Raw genomic sequence first — 21,732 nt, 5'->3', positions numbered from 1 at the left:
TATGTCCGGCCACTGGACCCAGATGGGTCTGGAGGAGAAAATGAAGCTGGTGACTTTGCACAAGATGTCAGACTGGAAATATAAGAGGGGGCTAGGTTATGAAGAGTTTTGAATTCCAAGTAAAGGATTTTATATTTCATATTTTAGGGAACCAGAGGAGTTTACTAAGTAGGGCAGTGAATTACATGGTCTGATATGGTTTTAGAAAAATCATTTGTGGTGAATGAAGGATAGATTGGAATGCAGAGACAGACTGACCAATAATTGGCTATTGCAATAGTCAAAATATGAGGGGATGAGAGCCTGCACATGTCATTGCATTGCACATGGAGGGGACGAAGGGGTAAGAAGACTAGAAAAGAAGGAAAGGCCAGGTTTTAAAAGTTAAGGGTGGTTTATATTTGATCCTTGACATATGAGAGAACCACTAAAATTTAATGAGTAAGGGGGTGACCTGCATCAGACCTATGTTTAGAAAAATCACTTGGCAGCTGAGTGGAAGGTAGACTAGAGTGGAGAGAGACTTGAGGCAGGAAAATCCACCAGAAGGCTACTACTGTATTAGTCATCATCCCAGAACCTCAAGTAACGAGGGCCTGAACCAGAGTGGTGGCAGTGTTTGAAGAGAAAAGGGGGTGTTTATGAGAGGTATCAGGAAGGCAAAATTGACAGGACTTGTCAACGTATTAGATATTGGAGGTGAGAAGGAGAAGAGTTGAAGATGGTGCTTATGAAGATTTGTATAAACTGAACCAAAGTAAAGAGAACCAAGTGAACACTTTTTGTGATAATAAGAATACTGTAAAGACAAAACTCTGAAAGAACTCTAAATCAATGCAACAACCAATCATATGATTCCAGAGAATTGATGATGATGCATGCTACCCAAGAAAGAATCAGATTGTAGAATAAGACATACATTTTTTAGATATATCATTATAAAGATTTTGCTACTTTTTCTCAAATTCTTCTTTTGGGGGAGAGGAAAGCAAAAAAGTAGGGAGGGAGAGAGAAGTTAAGAAAAGGAGTTCTCCAAAATGAGAAAAGAAAAAGATAAATAGATTGCTGAAATGTTTGTGTGTGTGTGTGTGTGTGTGTGTGTGTGTGTGTGTGTGTGTGTGTGTGTGTGTGTGTGTTTTAATACTCAAAAGAGATCAAAAGGAATCACAAACAGGACTTTTGAAAATAATACAAAATTTACTATATACTTAAAGAGAAAAGCAAACTGTATTTAAAAGATTCATAGTTTCATACACAACATTCTCTATTCTACTATGTATATGAAAGTCCTCACTTTAGTTGATGTCTGTATAGTTCAGATTTTTTTCTCTTTTTTTTGGCTGAAGCAATTGGGGTTAAGTGACTTGCCCAGGTTACCCAGCTAGGAAGTATTAAGTGTCTGAGGCCAAATTTGAACTCAGGTCCTGCTGACTTCAGGGCTGGTACTCTATCCACTCCCCCTCAGAATTTTTTTTAAATGGGGAAAAACAAACTATGAAAAAGTCTCAATGCTCAACATATAAATAAATAAATCAAAGTTAAATCATTAAAAAAGTCAGTGGTTCGAAAGATCAGTTGTATTGAGAAAAACACTTTCAAGACAATAACCTGCATATGACAGTGGGAAGAAGAGAAATTATGCAAAGAGAAAATAATGGAGGGAACCAGGTCCCAGAGGCAGGGGCAGATTATTAAGTAAAATGGCACTTACAAATTGTTTGAAATGTTTTTAGTTCATAGAATTGTTAATATTTTCATAGCATCCTTTTGAGGGAGCAAATCATTGACAAGATTTATATCTCTACCTTGTATGGTGCTGGGTGTAGACGGGATTCTTTCTTCTTTATTTCCATTAGGTTGTTCTCCAATAATATCTGCTAGAAAATTGGCTGACGGAGCTGGCAAACGGAATCTCTGTGCAAACAGTGAGTAAACAGGAATAGATTTTCACTAACACCTCTGAAAAGGTAATGAGGTAATACCACCCAAATAAAATATATTTGTTAAAATTAGGTAGCTCTTAAAATTTCTAGGCTCTCAATAGTCATGCATTTCATTCTTTATTCTTTGGATCTGACCTTCTTGGAGACAGTTCAGTCTAACAGAGGCAGGAATTTTTTGCTTAGCAATCTATGAATATTTTGATAAGTGTCTATGAATTAATTTTCTTAGTTTTAATTGAACAAACACTTACTAAGTAAGTACATAACCAGGTGCCAAGCAGCATGTTAGGCACTGGAAAGGCAAAGACAAAATAAGATGTAATCCCTGGCCTCAAGCACACTTACAATCAAAGTGAGAAGAAGGAAGATATCCAAATGAGTATGAGAGAAAATAGATTATGATAAAAGTAGAAAAAATATCCTAAGAAAATTGGAGGAGAAAAGGATCACTTCCCTCTGGAGAAAATCAAGGAAAAATATGAAAAAGATGGCACCAAAACTGGGACTAAAAGAAAAGACACTAAATGGAAATGAAAGGGGAAATGTGTACATTCTAAGCCAATGGAGGGACAGCAGAGAATGGAAGAGACTGGAAGATTGCAAACAACACAGTTCAGTCATAATATTGAATGCATGAGAGAGTGAGATAGTATGGAAAAAAAAAAGCTTGAATGGTAAGTTATCAGATAATGAAAGATCTTAAAAAGCTACTTCAATATTCCCTAATACAGCTGGGAGCCACTAAGGTTTCTGAGCAGGGCAGTAAGAAACACAATCAGATACCTATGCTTTAGGAAAGCATTAGGAAAAGTATTCTGTCACGTTCTGAATGGGTGAGGCAGCAAGAACACTAAGAAGGTTATTATATAGTACAAAAAAAAAGGTGAGTAGGTCCTAAGCTATGTTTTAATGGATTAACCAGGCTTTATCCATACCAGTTCATATCATGTGCTTCTCATATGCATATCTAAAGATGTACAAAACTTCCTTCTCCTTAAGGAAACCCTTTAAGTTTAGGAGAACAAGGGTTGATATAAACCAGGAGTGTGGACAATCACCATTTAATTAAATTCAGCCTTTTTGCACTGTATTACCACTCAGTCAAAAAATACATTGATTTTATTTAAAAAACAACTTTATATATTGTTTCTAATTGATTTAGCTGTGTGTTTTGAAAATGTAAGTTCCTTTAGGCCAGAGACCATTTTGTTTTTGTTCCAAAATCAATTTATATATAATAACACGAAAACTTCACATAATGTTTCAATGCAAAGGGAGACAGCCTTTTTGTAGAATTTAAACACCTAAAATGTCACATACAGAGTGACCTGTGCAGTCCCTGGAATAATAGTCTCTAGTAGGATTCTCCACAGCCAGGTGTCTGAAATAGAGAAGAAAGGGCAATACATATATTTATTTGCCTGTGCCTAGAAAATTATGTTCTTTTCTCAGGCAGTTTTCAAGTTCACCCATTCACTCAGCAAGTTAATTCTTACTGCTCTGCACATTCTAAATACAATATTAGGTTCTAAGAAGTATACAAAGAAATATGAGCCATTATTCCTGCCCTTTCTACTACCTATTTAAAATGTTCACTTATTTCTTGATCCCCGCTCCACACCCTTTTTTTGTTTGTTTCTCACCTTTCAAATGTTACTGACTGAATTCTTTATCAAAATCCTTAAGCATCCCTTTGTCCTCAATCATTCCAATAAAGAATGAAGAGGGTCAACAAAAGCCACTAAGAACTCATACTAGAGCTGCTTGGTGAACACAGCCTCCCAGGCATAGGCATCGGCACAGGGACTGCACTTTTCAATCTATTACCTCATTTGATCCTTATTATCCTAGATAAATCAAGCTGGTAGTTGTATTCCCATTTCACAAGAAAGGAAATAGGAATGCCAACTGAGAAAACAAGTCAGTGATACAGTCTGTCTAAAAGTTTAGCCCTGAACTTTAATACCATTCACCACAGCAATCTAGACTTGGCCATAGGAAGAGTGTCTAAAACAGAATGGAGTCTTTAGGATCACAAGAAGAAAGGTACATCTTGAGATAAGGAGGAAGGCCTGGTTAGGACTGCTACACGGGAAGGCTTTCTCAACTTACATGTCTGAATGCCTTTCGGAGGTGTTTGAATTGCAAATAGAACTTGTAAAAATGCAGTTGACTCACTCCTTGAAGAACAATAACCACCACATTGTTCAGATGCTTTGAGTGTGAAAGATGGCACCAGCTGTTGAAAAATCAAAGCAATACACAGGCAACAGCAAGACCTTAAAGTTAGCTTCAAGTACACAATGAGGAGGCGTGCAGAAAAACGATTATTAAGAACTAACAGATATTCACTGGTGCCTTACACAGGTAATGAGGCCAGCTGTTACTGGAGGTCAAATAAACATTCTTCATGTAAAGAATGGTCATAAGCCAAGCAATTTGGAAAATGTGAAATTCTACATATGAACTCCAATTTTCCCCTGGTCTGGCATTTAAAATTGGGGTTATTACAAGATATCCAGCCATCATTCTGTTCATGTAAGTATAGAAGCATTTTAAATACACATATAAAATAGATTAGATTGGTGCCTACAAACAGTGACCAAACTCATTTCACACCTTGCTAATTGAGGAATTCTTAATCTTTTTGTATGTCATGGATCTCTTTGACAGTTGAGTAAATCTTATGAATCCCTTTTTAGAATATTTTTAAATGTATATAAAAAAGAAATAGGATAACAAAGGAAACCAATTACATTGCATTATATTATATATAATATAAACATAAAACCCAAGTTCACTCACCCCAAATTAGAAACCTCTTGTTCATTGGATTCGTGCTGTTTTCCCAATGCTACAGACTTCAGCAATTCACGAAGCTGGTCATGGCTTATTTCACAGTTGTTAACAAATAACGTGGTAGATAAGCGAGCTTTCTGAAAGGACAAATATGGGAAATAGACACTCATAATCACTGATGGGTTTGCAGATGAAAAAGCAAAGTAAAATATGTTTCAAAAACAAAATTGTAGTCTATGTTCAGATCCTATCAACGTATGTCTAAAAAGTTTTTTGTTTGGCTGAAAAGGGGAATTCGTGTAGCAAAGTAGAGTACTGGGCTTAGAGTCAAACTTATTACCTGAGTGACTTACATCTGACAGCCCAGGTTTCTTTAACAACAAAATGGAGATGATAATAGCGGAGAAAAATAATGTTTTTAAAATGCTTAGCACAATGCCTAGATCATAGTAGGCCCCAAATAAATCCTTCTTTCCTTCCTTCCTACTGTTAAACTGGGGAGGCAGCATGACACAGAGTATTGGATTTGGATTCAGGGGACTTGGGTTTGATTCTTGCTCTTACAATTTAATATAAGCATGACAATGGATAGGTCTTTTAAGCTCAGTTTCTCATCTACATAATGAGGAGTTTGGACAAGATGGACTCACTTCTAGAAGATCTAGAAGTGAGTAGACTAGAAGATCACTTCTAGTTCTAAATCTATATATGATTATGCTCATAAAGAACTTGTTTACTATGGTAAATTATAGCCATAAATATTAAACTACAGAGAGAAGACCTCAAACTAAACAAGAATAAACCCACGAAGTTAAGTGTGCCTTTCATTTGTCTCATGACACTGCAAGGTATATTCTTCAATTCATTTGGTAAAAAATGTTAATGGGAGTCTAAAGTAGATTTAGAAAAGAACAACATACAAAAAGTGTGAGGAGTTACTTCACCTGCATAGTTGGTACTTAACTTCTACATATTTCCTTATTATTACATCTCCTCTTGCACCAAAATATGCATACTTCAATGGGCCTTCCCATCAAGTCACTGTTGTGAAGTTCACTTCTATACTACCATGAAGATATTGAAATAGGATTCTGTGGGACCTGCTTATGATAAAATCTTTCAACTCTTGGTGACTGGGGAAAGCAACACCCTCTAGATAGTGATTAGTAAGCACTTACTTTCCACTTAGGGTGACTCTCTTCATTATCTGGATTTCTAGTGGCTGTACCTTCCCCAGACCCTCTGAAAAGCTCATTTTGTGGCTGCTTCCTCTTTCTGCTTTTCTCTTCCAGAGCTGTATCCATTCTTCTTCTTGGTCCCTCTGTCAACAGATTATTACCCACATTAGAACCCTTAAAGAACCATTACTACCAGCCTTCTTCCAACCACCTCCTAAAAATAACTAGCAATTAATAGCACTTTAAGGTTTGCAAAGTGATTTATAAACATTAAAACATTTTATCTTCACAAAAACCCAGGACGAAAGGTGCTATTATTAGCACCCCTTTCTTTCTTTCTTTTTTTAGTAACAGCTTTTTATTTTTCCAAATACATGCAAAGATTCTCCTAAGCATGTTTCTATATGTCTTGGCATACAAGAAAAATCAGATCAAAAAGGAAAAAAAAAAAAAAAGAGAAAGAGGAAAAAAAAACACCCAAGCATATAATAACAAAAAAAGATGAAAATTAAACTAAGTCAGAAAGAGTGGAATGTGACTTGCTTAGGGTCCTAAATCTACCCTGAAATGTAACAGCTTAAAATGCGCTGAAACTTTCAGGATACTCTCCAAATATATAAATACAGAAATGTAGCAATTAGCATAATACAAAATAGTGACTATTATCAATATTAGCGGGTGCTGCCGTTCTTGTTAGCTGGGTCCTGGAGTACAGTGCGAGAGCAGGAGCCAGAAGACCTGAAATCAAACCCAGCCACAGGCATTACTTAGCTGTATGTACTTAGCTGGATAAGTAATTTACCATTCTATTTCAATTTTCTCCTCTGTAGAATGAGTATGATCGCAGCGCCCTCCAAAGGTACAATAAGATAACAAAACCTCTGCAAATCTTCCCTACGTTTCCATACACTACACATGGATACACATTTGTGAATCTACGTTATATACATGTATAGTCCTCATGCTAATGAGGAATACATATTACACATGAATACAAAATAGCAGCCGCACACATATCTTACTATACAAAGTATCACAGCTCTAATTCTACACAGGTTCCCACTTAGGCTGTGAGCTCCTTAGAAGGGATCGTCTTTTCCCTCGTTTTGCATCCCCGGAGCTTAATACAGCGTCTGGCGCACAGTACATAGAATAAGTATATAATATAGTAAATGCTTCCTGCTGTCATAAGATCCAAATGTATACAATGTTGTGGAATATCACATGGGAGGGGAGGAAGGGCCCGAAAAAGCGGAAATGCGCGGAAGAGGGGAGGGTCCGGGACCCGGATCTCCAGGACTTCCTCTTCTCCTTTACCTCCTTACTCGTCTCGGCCCTCCCGAAGGGCTCTTTCCCAGACGAGACCTCGGCTCTGTTTTCGGGCCTTTCTCCCAGTAATATTGCCCCCGCCCAAGCCGCTACGCCCCCGCTCCTCTCCTTTCCACTGTTCTAGGATCCCCTTCCCCGTTCACCTCGATGGGTTGCGGGTCCGCGCTCCAGCGAACAGACAGCGTTGCAGTCCCACGCTAAAACCTCGAAGGAATTCCTCAAGGCCTGGCCAATAGAGGAACGGAAAACATCGATTCTCCGAGGCTTGTCCTAGGGAGTGAGGGAGGAGAAAAGCTTCGTGGCGGAAATGACGCCATCAAAGGCTGCGGGAAATTTGAAATGAGGGGAAGTCGCTTCTCGCTGGCTTTTGGTCGGCGGACCGGGAAGGGAGAACCGAGAAGACTCAGGAGGCAATGGCCACCAAGAAGCTGGCCCGGTATATTTGTGAGCGTGTGTATGCTTTTGTGAGTGCGTGCGTATTGAGTTGAAGGGAGGGCGTGTGGGTAGAGCCCGAGTATTGTTTCTGGATGCTAGAGTGAGCGCATGCGCACACCTGGGTCGGGGAGAGCTTTCTAGGGACCTCGGTCGTACATCCTTGGGATCACTCCCTGTGTTATTCTATCCGTTGAGTCTGGGCTCTGAAGGAAGGAAGGATGCTGCCTGACCGCCAGTAGGGTCAGGGCGAGGTCATGGGGTGCATCTGTATATTTCTGGATTCGAATCCGGAGACTTAGTCACTGTGTGACTGACCTGGGATTGGTTCTGGGACCTCTCAAACTCAGTTTCCTCTTCTGTAAAACGGGGATAATTCCATCTTCCTAACCGAGTTGATGTAAGGATCAAGCGAGATATAAAACACTTTGTAAACCTCAAAGTGATATTTTACTTGCCTTCCCCTCGCATTTATATAGCGCTTTGAGGTTTACAAAGTTCTTTACAATTTCCCACGTTTTATTCTCATAACAATCCTGGAGATATTGCTATTAGTCCCTTTTTTAAAAATTGGGAAACTAAGTCAGAGTTCCCTTGACTTGCTCAGGGTCTCCCAACTCCTGACTCCAGTAAGAGGGAATGAGAGTCTTGGATGATGATGAAGTTTTGAACTGATTGAATTCAAATACGTTGATTTTAAGATCTCTATAGGCTATCCAGTTTGAGATGGTCCAATAGGCATTTCTCTCCTATTAGCAATGTATTCATAATATTTTGTACTGGGAAGGTTTCTAAGTGTTCAGTTTAATTGTCTTCTCACATAAATTGTAAATTCCTAAAAGCGTGAGATTGAATCTTATAACTTTTTGGTTTCTATTAGATCTTCACTTTTTGAACATGTAGGTTTCTGGAAATGTTCTCTGATGGGAAGAATGAAACCTCTTGGGAAAGGCATATCTATGGATAGGGAGATAAGAGGAGGTCCAACTACTGGGTCAGAGATGAGAGGCTGAACTGAAAGCAAAGAAATGTATTAGCATTTAAAGGAAACTGCTGACAGCAGCTTCAACTTCCTAAGGTACAGATTGAGTTTTTATATTTTTTAGGTCTTCATAGAGTATATTGCCAATCAAGATCTTTCTGCCAAAATTTAGAATAGATAAATTGCATCTTTCATAGAAGGAAGAAAGTTAGAGAATGGAGGAAATCATTCAAGCTTGAGAAAAGGGGGATTTCAGGTAAACTATTAGTTACGTAGATGCCAGGATCTGTCATCAGAATGAGAAAACTTTCCCTTTTTAAGGGCAGGAGACAAGGGAAGATAACCAAATATTTTTATACTTGTGAGAGAGGTACTTGCATAGTTTATTATATTGTTTCATCAAACACATTTTGAGACTTTCTTAGACCAAATATATGGTGGCAATCCCTTTATTGTTAATGTTGAGGAGTATGCCTGAGTGTGAAGGAGTAGGTCAGTTCTCTGAAAGCTCCACGGCTGTGAATCACACACTTGAAGGGATTGCAAGTCAGTCTTTGCTTACACAGATGTTACTTGTGAATTGGGAATTAAATAAATTGGAGGGAAGAGGAGAGAGGTCAGAGAATGCAACTGCCTTTCAGTCTCATCATCTCACATGAAGGATCTGTTCTACTGGTCAGAATTGGATCTCCAACTAATGCAGGTTGTTCCCATAACATGTAACCCATCAAAATGTTGAAAAGTGATTGTTTCCTATTGTCTCTCATTATAATAGCCACCCAATATTTAACTGAATGAAATACATATAAAGACAGGAATAATGTACTTCTTTAATGCTGCATACTTGACTTCAATTACATATTTCATATCTGTTAAATTTATTGCCATCTCTTTATACTTTTATCTTCATTTTCACAAAGACTAATTCTTATAATTTCTACTTATTCTATGTTTTTCAATGTATGAGGTTAATGTTATTAAAAATAATAATAGTTTTGCATTATGTAATACTTTGCTTTAAGATTTGTAAAGCACTTTATTAGAAATCATGAGCGAGATAATTTCAGAAAAACTTATGTGAAATGTAATGTCTGGGCTAGCTTTCAGGAGATCCTCCGGAAGGGCCTTGGTCTCATCAGGATAGACACCACAAGAGTGGTCAAAAATAGAGTCTAAATTCTTTATTCTGGCCCAGTTTTGATCTCAGTGAAGGAGACATGAGAGCCACCACAAGGCTGGTCAAAGATAAAATGTTTCTTCCAGTCCTTCTTAGCTCTTATATACCTTATTGTAATTACATCATTACAGCCTACTGATTATGTGTGAACTTAGAGAACCATCATCATGTACTAAGTATATATGTGAACTAGAGAACCACAATTTCACCAATTCCACAGAGTTAACACCTTATTTCAAGTATACTTCTCCAAAGTTCTGGCTCTCTTAATGTGAAGAGTGAAATGAGCAGAACCAGGAAAACATTGTTCACAGAAATAGCAATATTTTAATTGTGAATAACTTCCTAAAGGATTCATAATGAAAAAGGCTAACTGCCTCCAGAGAAAGAACTGATGGCATCTGAAAACAGTCTAAGGCAAATAATTTCTTACTTCCTTCCTTTTTCAGTTGAATACAGGTTGAAACACACAATATCTCACTTCCTTTTTTTCTTTGAATTTTTTCTCACAAAATGGAATGTCATGATTTTGAAAATAATATGGAAATATATTTTAGATGATTGCATATGTATAACTTATATCCGACTGCTTAACTATTCAGGGAGGGAGAGACAGAATTTGAAACTTAAAATGTTAAACATTTTTTTTACATGTAATTGGGGAAAATGGAATATTATTTAAAAAAAAAATTCAAAGTATCATATGAACATGCTCTCGTTTAAGTCTAGTAACAAAATGAGTTGCAAAATGAGCTTATTTTATAGGTGAGGAAATTAAAAATCTCACAGAATTTAACATACTATGGTATATACAAGGGATATAACGAGAAAAAATATGACAATCTGATTTCACAGTTAAATTCTGTATGAAGAATTGCAAAAGATGACATGTATACACAGTTGTACTGCAAAGTTAAGAGTTAAACAAGAGAAGCAGACAAAGTGCTGTAGGAGTATTTGTGGAACATGGGGGTTGGGGGAATGGGAGGGGGAGGTCAAGGAAGCCTTTTTGGAGAAGATGGCTGCTGAGTGCTGATCTTAGCCTTGAAGAAAATTAAAGATTCTGAAAGAAATCTTGAAAGAAAAAAAGAAAGAGATCATGAGGAATTCCAAGTAGGGGCCTAACCCTAGGTGAGTATATAGAGGTAGAAGATCAAGTTTAGGAAAGAGCTTAATTGTTCATATTGATTGAAATAGAGATTATGTTAAAGAGAATAATGTGAAATGATATTGTAAAGTAGGTAAGGACCAGATTGTGGAGGACCTTAAATGCCAGTGTAAGAAATTTCTTGAAGAGGATTGGATTTTATGTCTTTGATAGATGATTTTGACAATTTTCTTAAGCACATACTGTTATAAGTCCAATACTCATTCCATTACTATTTAAATTTTATTCATATTAGCTTCATTTTGCAGTTGTAGAAAATGAGACTCATAGAGAAATTAAAAGAAAAATTTAGTCTCCTGACTCCTTAGTCTTAATATCAGACCATACTACAATTAATAGTAATTTTACCTTCTGTTCATTTCTGTTTTGATAAGCAATTTGGTTATAAGGGAGCCCCAGAAATAACTATGGGGAACACATTTATAGCTATTGCCTGAGTTTTCCAACTGGGGCAGTGCTCTCAGTATCCCTGTTGGTCTTTGTTTCATACCTCTCCAATTTCAATAGCTGTTTTCTTCATTTTTTAAAATTTAATTTTTTTGTTACATTTACATATTCAAAACTTGCCTTCCTTTCCCACCCTGTACTGAAAAAGGCTACTATCTGACACAAATATGAATACATAGATAGCTATATCTAGCTATCTCTCTATATGTAAAACTATACTATCCATTCTTCCAATTATCAGTTCTTTCTCTGGAATGGATACATATTTCTTCTTAGGTCCTTTGTAGTAGATTTGAATATTTATATTCAAGATAACTTAACAATTCAGTTATTTCTTGAACAAAATTTCCATTACTATATACACTGTTCTCTTGGTTTTACTTGTTTCACTTTTCATTATTTCATGCAAGTTTTTCTAAAATCAATCTGTTGATCATTTCTTATAGTATGGTAGTGTCTCCTCTGTTGTGCATTTTCACAAAATGTAGGCAAAGAAAGGTCCAGTATAGTCCTTAATGATTATCCTTGATCTACATTTTTAGGCAACTTGGATTAATTAGGAGGAAATCCATCAGTCCTGCTAATAAGGATGAGCAGGGTAGAATCAGGTCCAGTAAGTAGTGTGTTTGGTTTCATCTTATTTTGTATTACAAAGCATTTTAAGTACTGCTAAGCTAACCAATAATTTGGTCTGTTGCAGAGCAATTATTTGATTACTTAATTATCATTGATTTTGAATCAACATGCTGGAATGATGGAAAACGCCACTATAGCCAGGAGATAAGTAAGTCTGAATGAAAAGCTATGTCAGTCAGATAGTGGGTTTAATTAAGATTGAAAACGAAATTAATTTCAGTTTATATTTTGCAGAGGAAATAAACTTAATAAAACAATATGTATGTGACTTGTGTCTTAACATGTGTTCAATCATAATGAATAATTTTAGAATCTAACATTAGAAATGTTATTTTTCAGAATAAAATACATCATCTATTGGTATGTTACTGTAAAATTGATCTGATTTAAATAAAGAGTTGAAAGAAATAATATACAAAGATCTAAAACAAAATTCTATACACACATGCTAATTACTTGTATAAAAATACTGATGTTCCAGATAATGAGCAAATAACTTATTGAAGAAGAAATCAGTTTCTTCCTCTGTAAAGTGAGGTGATTGGATTAGATGGTTTCCCAGGTGTTTAAATTCTTAAGTCTGATCCTTTTCTCACTACTTTTTCTGTCTTCATGCTTAGCTGTAGTCATTTAGCATAGCCAACATTTTATTTTGAAGAGAACAAATTATATGATCTTAGGACTTTTACCTGTGATACAGCCTATTCAGATACCATAGCACCTTTCACTATTCTTTCAATTCTAACTTAACTTTATTGTGTTTTTAATTTGTGGTAGTTAAGATGTAGTTTGGCAATTCTATTTTAACATATTTTCATCATTTTTTTTAGTTGAATTTCCAGCAGTTCTTCTAAATACATTAACTGGAGAGATTGAATCTGAATTTCAGACCTATGTCCAGCCTGAGGAACATCCAATTCTTTCCAAATTTTGTGTTGAACTGACAGGTATAAAACAGGTATGGCATAAATATAAAAATTTAGAAATAAATTATTGTAAGGGAACAAACTCAAAAATGAAGGACTTTTGGAGTTAAATTTATTAAAGGCTGAGAAAAATGTTCTTTTCCTCAAATATCTATTAGTTCAAAGATCACATGTGTGCACATATACTCACACAAACACTATACATATGTGTATATGTATAATCATTCATATATGTGTATTAGAAAAGGAATATACTTGGAGAAATTAATATCAAATGTTATAGAAATTAAGTAACAAGAGTTTGTCTTCCTTCTGAAAATTCTGGAGGAATTATTTTTGTTGTCATAGTCTTACTGTATTGTTTTATTTTTATTCATCCCAATTTATAGCTGTTATTTATAGTAAGCTGCAATAGCTTGTAATAGTATGCTATGAAGGGCTGATTTTTACTTCCAAAGAGATTCTTAGAAATCAGACTGAACCACTTTGATGAATTAATCTTTTCATTTAAAAAACTCACATGACCATTTCTAAACATATAATATCTGAATGTGTTTTTATGGTATTATATTTAGGCTCAAGTTGATGAAGGAGTTCCTTTGAAGATTTGCTTATCACAGTTCTGCAAATGGATTCAAGTAATTCAACAACAGAAGAAGATAATTTTTGCTTCCACTGTTACAAATTCTGCTTCAGATGTAAAATTATGTGCATTTGTTACTTGGTCAGGTATAGAGAACTTTCATTTGGGTTCAGTACTGAATTATTATATTATTGTAAGGCATGTTATTGTTAAGGAAGTGTTCAGGTTAAACACTGATAAGATTAAGAATAATAGGGGTTAATTTTTAATTGCTTTTTTGTGCAGGAACCTTGTGGTTACCAATAACTATTGGATCAGCTCTTTCATACCCCAAATAGAGTGCTTGGTATATTTTAGCTCAAATAATTAAATTCATTTGTGTCTAAATTTCATTATATTGAGAACTTTTTATATCATTTGTCTTTACTATGATAATTTGATGAAAAGGTGAAAATTTCTATATCCATTAGACCTGAATAAGAAATGTTTGTCTTTTAAGACTCCCAAAGTTGAGAGAGAAAGCAGGCTCTTTTTACTACTATTTTACTTCTTACATACTTAATGCTACAAGCAGTAGTATGATGTAATTGGCTATCTTCATTTGGTAAAAATATTTGAATATTTTTCCTATATCATTCATCTTTTCAACATGCTTATTAAGCAGCAAAGCATACAGTTAAAAATGACCCAGCACTCAAAAAATTTAGCTCGCATCATTTTTGATTTCTGAAATATATATCTCTGTTCCACCCTTTGAGGGACATCCTACTGTTTATTAAAAACACTATTTTTTAAGGGCCACATGATACCTTCTCTACGAAGCCTTTCTTGGTTTTTCAATTCTACAATGATTCTTCCCATGGCCTCCATTGTATCTAGTGATAATGGATCTGAGTTTGCTAAGTCTATTTTTACTCAGTTGGCCTCATTAGGCCATGGATTCCTATTTTTGAGCTCTGCCTTGAAGGATGGATAAGAATTTGAGGGCAGCAATGAAAGAGAGAACATTTTAGAGTGAATAAAGGCACAGTGGCCAGAAAGAGTGGAATGTTTTAGGAATGGTTTGTAGTCCAATCTGGAGCATTGGGTATGTGAAAAGGAATAACAAGATTGCTAGGAGAGACTAGAGCAAAGTTATAGACTATCTTAACTACCAGTCTGGGGATTGAGATTTCATTTGTTAGACATTATAAGCTGTTGGAGTTTTAAGAGTTTAGAATGGAGGTGCTGAGGTATGGGAGAGGACATGATCAGATCTGGGCTTTAGGAAGATCGATCCAATGATTTATTAGAAGATTATTTATAGAGAAGAGAAAATGGTAAATCTAGTATGATCTGTTGCTAATGAAACCATGCTGACTGCTTCCTTTTCTAAATACTCACAAATCCAATTACCAATCATAATACTGCTTCTGGAGAACTGATGGTCAAACATTTTCTTATTGTTAGATTGTTTTGGAAACTAAAGATGTGGAATATTGTTCTCACCACCACACTGCCAATAGTAAAATGATTTTCTCTTGTTAACAAGAGAGGGTTGAAAGTAAGAGTTAGAGGAAAGGAGCATTTACAGAGAAGTGATATGACTGATGGCAAAAGAAAACATGAATTAAACTTTTAAATGTTCACAAATCATTCTTAGATTCCCAGAAAAATTCTACAACAAGTTATTAAAATCTAGCTTATTGGCTCATAGTTTGCAGATTCTGTGCATTTTTTCAAAATTTAGGACATTTACTCCTTTACATCCCTATGGCATTTCTTACATTCTCTACAAGCTTTCTATATTTGAATTGACCAATTCTTTCAGTACCCTGGGCATGGTGAATAGAATTCATTTAGGGCAAGGAGGATCTTACTATCTTTTTCACTTATCTTGGGTTTTAACTCCCTGTTAAGTATTTTTATTCTAGCCCAAAGATTCTTCTTTTTGGCAGGGAAGATAGAAATAGAATTAGATTGAGGAGTTCTGCTTCTTTCCCTTTTTCATCACTGTATCTAACTTTAGAAACAATTTTATCTTTTCTTCCATATTTTTCTTGACTCTAATAATATATTTTTTAAAAAACCCAATTAAACAAAAGTCTTTGTTGTTTTTAGAGTTCAGTATACCAGCCTCAGGTCATTCTAAGCTTAAATACTCCTCCTTTTTGTTTCTATCTTACTATCCTTGATTCTTTCTTGAATACAGTTCTCTTTAAATTGAGCTTCAACTGGTGCATTCTTATATGACCACATCAGTCTCTTTCCTTCCTCATTGGACTCAACCATATTTTGTATATTGAACAAAGTTCTTTTATACATGTTATTTCCTCTTGTAAGCTCCTTGAGGGCAAGAGCCATGTCTTATTTATTTTCTTTGTATTACCCCCAGCTTCTTGTACTACAGCCCTTTTTATATTGCAGATACTTAATGGATATTTGTTATGCTGAACTGATTTGAAGTCAATTTGCTCTGTTTTGTGATTTTCACTAATAATCTTGGTTATTGAACTGCTGAAAATCAGACAGGCTTACTCAGGTTTTAAGATTGGCAAAATGGCAGATATAGCCAAGGAAGAGGAATTCTAGTGTATTTGTGAGAACATTACTGCTGTGCCTGAGGATGAAGGTTAACTGGGATAGATTGAAGAATCCAGGAACTTGAAGTCACAGTGAGTGTGGAGAACAGGAATGGTGTAAGGGGGAAAGAGGGACAGGCAATTGGTAAGGGATTTTTTACAGTTTATGGTTTTAGGAGGAAAGCAGTATGAAGTCCATTTTGTGTCTGTGCTTGTGAGTGGCTGAAACTGAATAGAGATAAAGCTTGTCATAGTTTAAAACGTCAGGGAACTGTGAGACATGAGGTACTACATTAATATTTGCCTGTCTGAAAGCTTACAATGTTTTTATATTATAGGTAGGGTTTTATAATTTCAAACTATTTTTTCTGATTATTTGTAATATTTAGTCTGTCTTGGTACTTGAGGAATTCTATCATAAGCAAATTTCTTTAAAATGAGCTACATGAAATACAACAATTATATTGTAAGATGTTAAAATAGCAGTAAATTCTTTGATCTTGTAAAAAATTATATTATTCACTAGCACTGACCAAGGAGTTATAATTTTATCATTATCCTTCATATTCCCTCTTCCGGCATTTACTGGAACTATAAATTTAGCTAGTGAGAGTCTAAATAAACAGTGATAACATTTTTCTTTTATTTCATTTATTTCACATAGATTGGGACTTGGGAGTTTGCTTAGAGTATGAATGTAGGCGAAAACAATTGCGAAAGCCTGTATTCTTGAATTCTTGGGTAGACCTCAGAGCAACTTATAAGGTGAGGAAATCATCAATAGGAATCCAGATATGTACACATATTCATGTTCCTTAAAAGATATTCTCTGAAATAATAATAGCTTATATGTATAAAACTATTTATACTTCACATACTTTATATGAGCCTGATTCTTAATAATCCTGTAAGGCCAGTGTTATCCTTTTTACAGATAAGGAACCCTAGGCTCAGAAAGATTTCAATGATGTGCTTAGAATTATACAATTAATGAATATCTAAAGCCAGATTTGAACCCACATTTTCCTAACACCTGGGCCACTGTTCTATTTACTGAAAAGTTCATATATTTCTAATATATTTAGTAATATGTTTGATGTAAATAAATAATTTTCTAATATATAAGATTTCTAAAAACAATAAAAAGTGCATATGTCACATCAGAGCTAAAAATCAGAAAAAAAAATTAATCCTTCGTTAAATAAATAAGCATTTATTGGAGGTGGAGTCAAGATGATTGAATAGCAGTAAGAAGTATATGGGGTTCCCACCAATCTTCCTCCAAAGAAAATGCACCAGATTGAATCTTGATGAGGAAATCCAAGAAAAAGGCTAGCTCAAGTCAGCATAGAGAGAGAGACATAGAGGGCTGTGGACATTGGGGCAGGGTCTGACCAGGAACATTCTGTACAGGAAAAGACTAGACACTAGAGCAAGAGGAAGGTCCAGACCCATACCTGGGCATCTGAATCCTCTTCAGGGTAGAAGGATAGGAATTGATATAAAGTGGCAGCTTTGTTGCTTATTATCAAGAGCCAAGTGAGGAAAGGTCCTTGGGGACCTTACATAGATGAGAGAGGAGCAAAACTTGTATGGAAGCAATTAAGACAGAAATCCCAAACCAAAGGCTCTAGTTTTATCACTCTGAACTAGCTAAGCTTCCCAACAGGTTGATAATAGCTAAGTCTTACAGAATCTCCTTTTGCTTAGACCCAATCCATTTCCTTTTTTTCTTATTTGTTGTTATTTCACTCTCAATTAGGGAAGTTTGGGAATGGAAGGAAGATGATATGGCTTTTTAAAAACTCAAATGTTAATTAAATGACTACACTATGCTAACAGCTGGGTATTCAAAGAAAGGTAATAACAATCCTTGCCCTCAAAGAGTTCCTCAATCTGATGGGGGAGACAACATACAATTACATACCAATAAAATATATTCCTGATAAAAGTGGAGGTAATATCAAAGAGCTAATGTTATAGTATACTAAAAAAGCAGGAGGGATTTCAATGGATAATTTAGCCAAAAGGTAGAATTGAAGAGGAAAAGTGTTTCAGGTATAGGGCACAGACAAGGAAAATGTACAGTGGGGAGCTGAAGTGAAAGGAGACCTACATAACTGGATTTTAGAGTACATGTGTGGGAGTAAAACATAAGAAGGATAGTAAAAAACCAGACCATAGAAGGTTTTTAAAATCAAACAAAGTTTTCTATTTGATCCTGGAGATAGTAGAAGGTGCCACTGGAGTTTAGTGACTAGGGAGATAACATTGACAGAACTGCACTTTGGTCACTTTGACAGTTGTAAAAGTGAAGAAAAGGACTGGAGTGCCGAGAGGCTTGAGTCAGAGAGAGCAACCAGAAGGCTATTTCAGTAGCCCAGATTTGAGGTAGTAAGGGCATATTTGAGGTATACAGGTATCAGGATGATAGCAGTGTCAAGTAGAGAATGAAACATATATGAGACATGTGATGAAATAGAATTGATAAGACTTGACAAAAAACTGGACATAGGGGAAAGAGGGAAGAGCTGAAGATGACATGTAGGTTTTGATCAGGGAGGAAGGGGGAGGATTTTAGGTGAAAGATTGTTCAGCTTTGGATATGTTGAACCTAGCAAGGCTATGTCCTTTTGGTCTTCATGGTCTAAAAGTTAGTAATCTGTTTTACTCCAAATAACTATACTGTATTTATAAATACATATCTTTTTATTTGATTAGGCTTTCTATAGGAGAAAGCCAAAGGGGCTAAGTGGTGCATTGCAGGAACTGGGAATAGAATTCTCAGGACGAGAGCATTCTGGTAAGAAAGACTTAAAAACTGATTTATTTTTAGCTAAAATTAGAGTGCACATTGTATCTAGGAAATCCAATAGGGATTTATTTATAATTTGATTCTTTCAAATGATGAACAAAATTCCATATGGGTAAGTAGAATGATGATTAGTACTTTAATGGTTCCGTGTCCCTAAGTCATAGGAAGTAAGTTGCTGCCATCTAGCGACTATTTATGGTCCTAATATGAGAATATTGCATTGGGAGATCACTTGAAGTAAAACATGCTCAGAGTATAGTGATTGAATAGAGAACAAAGCAAGGAAATTGATTTGGGTACAAGTAAATATTACTTCAAAAATCTAATGAACTTTTTTGGCCTATTGACTAAATTACTATTGACCTTTAATAAATGAACAAGGAAAATTTTCAGTTTTCATTAATACTTCAGTAGTTTTGCATAAGCACTAAGTTTGTGGTTTAAAAAAAAAATCAGACCATTGTACTGTTAATATGCCTTTTTTGTATTTCTTATATTTCTTTATAATATCACAAGGCATAATATTTGGCTGTTTTTTCCCCTAGGATTGGATGATTCTCGGAATACTGCCCATCTGGCTTGGCGCATGATCAGAGATGGATGCATAATGAAAATTACTAAATCTTTAGATAAAGTTAGTAGTATCTTGCTTTATTTTTTCCATCATTTTAAATTATATGGGTGGGGGGAATAAATGTAGTTTTATTAGGTAAGCAAACAATTCAAATATAGTTATTTTAAGGCAATCAATAGTGTTTTTTTTATTTGTCATGCAGTATAGCGTACTTTAGGAACTGTGATCACCTAGTTGCCAAAGCTCTCTTGGATTTGTTTGTGAAACTCATAGGTACCACATTCAGAGAAGAGTTCCAATTGTGTTGCCAGAGCTTTAAATCTGAATCAGACTGAAGATACCCCTGGATGTAAGAATGGAATCCAGCCTTCAAGCATGAATGATTTTTGTGATGGTGAAATTAACATTTGTAAAAATATCATAAATCCTAATGGAAAAAATTATCTAAAGTTAACTTCTATACATCAAGATTACTTACCATTAGAGAGTACCAGAAATCTTACTGAGGTTAAAAGTTGTTTCTCAGTTAAAGAATCATCTCTTCCTCCTGGGAATTTACAGCCACCCAATTCTAATTCACCACGGTACATCCAAAACCAAATAAAAGGTGAATACCTTACCCATAATCCTAAATATAATTCTTCAACACTGGGTTCAGGATTAGTGCTTGTCTCTACTACCATTTCATCTGTTAACAATATTTCTGATATAGATACAAGTACTAGCCTTGACTGTTTGCCAATGCTAGCTGATTGGGAGGATGTAGCTTTACTGCCATCTTCATGGCCTGAACAAAACACAAACTCTGTGTCTTCCCTTAATGACTCAAACCCAAGCACTTCATTAGAGCCTGAGGAAAAGATAAAGATTTTGAAAGAACAAACAATAAGTTACACAGATTTGGGATGTTTAGGAAAAGCAGAACAACCCCCTGAGACATCAGGGTCTGTTGTTTACAGAAGCCCTCATACTACTATTTATAATGTAAAGGAGTCCCCAAACCAGCCTTCAAATGTTGATACTTTTAAGTTGCCTAACCTAAAAGTAAATTTGAACAAATGTAAGACTGTTTTGTCTCCTCCCTCAACACTGGGGGAACCACAGACTCCGTATTCCATGGTCATTAAAAGAAAATCTACTCCCCGGGTTTTCTCGCCATCCAAAAAACAGTCTTTTACAATACATGAAGAAAAACCTATATCTCATTGCTCCCCATTGAAAAATTCATTTCCGAAGATGACTCCTTCTGTCTTAAAATGTACTGTCAACTTGCAAGAACCTTGGCAGAATAGGAAAATGACACCACCTTTATGTAACTGTGGCCGAAGGGCTAAAAGACTCCTTGTTTCTAATAATGGACCAAATCATGGCAAAGCCTTCTACAGTTGTCCTGTTGGGAAATACCAAAAGAATAGAAAGAACTGTGGTTATTTTAAGTGGGAGCAAACACTTCAAAAGGAGAGAACCAGTAGTATGAATTGTTCACTTTCATCAGGAATCAATCTTAGATCTCCTGGAATTTCCTCTAGAAATTTAATCTTTTCTCCTGAAAGCTGTTTGAAACTCAGACCATCTATGAGAAGTTGAATATCATCACTCTTTGTTTGCAAACTCTGCTTTAATTTAAATGGATTTTTAATGGAAAAAATATAAGATTATTGAAAAAAATTCATTGGGCATTCCTGGATGCTATAGATTAGAATGTGTCTGCTTAAATTGGAGACATTAAAAAAATAAGTTTTTAAGCAAATTTGCTTGTAAAATACATAGACCTCTGAAAGTCTAAAAATGTTTGCCATTATGACTACTATTTTTAAAAAGAAAATTAATTTTATATTGTGCCAGATAGATTGGACTTTAGTCACCAACACTAAATGGACTTCGATTATCATTTTACCCTATGGTTATTAGTTTTTCAGTACTGTGCCTATTTCTTCATCTGTAAAATAAAAGTTCTCAATTTTTAAAGCAGTATGGTGTCTAAACATATACTACTTTATTGCTTTTTTTGTCCAGCTCTTTAGTCAGTATTATGTAATTATTATGGAAAATCACAAATGAAATATTTTGTAGAATTTTTTTTTTTTACAAATGCCATCCTAAGACATATAAATCCTTTAAAAATTGAATTAGAGCTTGAAACATTAATTTTTAAGTTGTTTAATAAAAATAATGATGTTTA

General features: G+C 35.2%; 2 protein-coding genes across 12 annotated transcripts in view; one reads left to right on the top strand and one right to left on the bottom strand.

Annotated features, from left to right (window-relative positions):
• Nucleotides 1-7,527, bottom strand: part of REXO5 (RNA exonuclease 5) — a 30,204-nt gene extending 22,677 nt beyond the window's left edge. For 2 of the 5 annotated variants that reach the window (XR_012484590.1, XM_074280954.1), the window contains exons 1-5: nt 7,393-7,527; nt 5,921-6,063; nt 4,749-4,879; nt 4,056-4,182; nt 1,806-1,914 (exon numbers count right to left, since the gene is read on the bottom strand). Coding sequence is in view for 2 of the 5 variants with exons in the window: in XM_074280954.1 (XP_074137055.1) it covers nt 1,806-1,914; nt 4,056-4,182; nt 4,749-4,879; nt 5,921-6,046 (493 nt within the window). In the remaining 3 variants the exon portion in view is untranslated. Of the gene's footprint in view, nt 1-1,805; nt 1,915-4,055; nt 4,183-4,748; nt 4,880-5,920; nt 6,064-6,722; nt 7,150-7,237; nt 7,326-7,392 lie in introns of those variants that run through there. The other 3 variants (XR_012484591.1, XM_074280955.1, XR_012484592.1) reach the window with 2 other exon arrangements.
• Nucleotides 4,301-21,732, top strand: ERI2 (ERI1 exoribonuclease family member 2). Of its 7 annotated transcripts, none has more exons than XM_074280959.1 (9): nt 4,301-4,481; nt 11,998-12,068; nt 12,156-12,239; nt 12,922-13,049; nt 13,593-13,746; nt 16,826-16,926; nt 18,883-18,964; nt 19,522-19,610; nt 19,824-21,732. In XM_074280959.1, coding segments are annotated over exons 1-9 (2,025 nt in total). In that variant the 5' UTR covers nt 4,301-4,479; the 3' UTR covers nt 21,138-21,732. The 7 variants fall into 7 exon arrangements, with proteins under 7 accessions (XP_074137060.1, XP_074137059.1, XP_074137063.1 ...); XM_074280958.1 differs by lacking the exon at nt 4,301-4,481 and adding an exon at nt 7,552-7,685; XM_074280962.1 differs by lacking the exon at nt 4,301-4,481 and adding an exon at nt 7,552-7,685 and having other exon boundaries at nt 19,753-21,732.

Source organism: Sminthopsis crassicaudata, chromosome 1 (assembly GCF_048593235.1).
Source record: "Sminthopsis crassicaudata isolate SCR6 chromosome 1, ASM4859323v1, whole genome shotgun sequence".
Lineage (NCBI taxonomy): Eukaryota > Metazoa > Chordata > Mammalia > Dasyuromorphia > Dasyuridae > Sminthopsis > Sminthopsis crassicaudata.
Note: the sequence above shows the minus strand (reverse complement) of the source record. Positions and strands in the feature narration are given on the sequence as shown.

Coding starts and splice junctions, on each gene's coding strand:
- ERI2 (XM_074280956.1), top strand. CDS start 7,589: ATGAGGGGAAGTCGCTTCTCGCTGGCTTTTGGTCGGCGGACCGGGAAG. Junction 12,240..12,921: donor CCACTATAGCCAGGAGATAA/GTAAGTCTGAAT, acceptor CATTTTTTTTAG/TTGAATTTCCAGCAGTTCTT. Junction 16,927..18,882: donor ACCTCAGAGCAACTTATAAG/GTGAGGAAATCA, acceptor TTATTTGATTAG/GCTTTCTATAGGAGAAAGCC.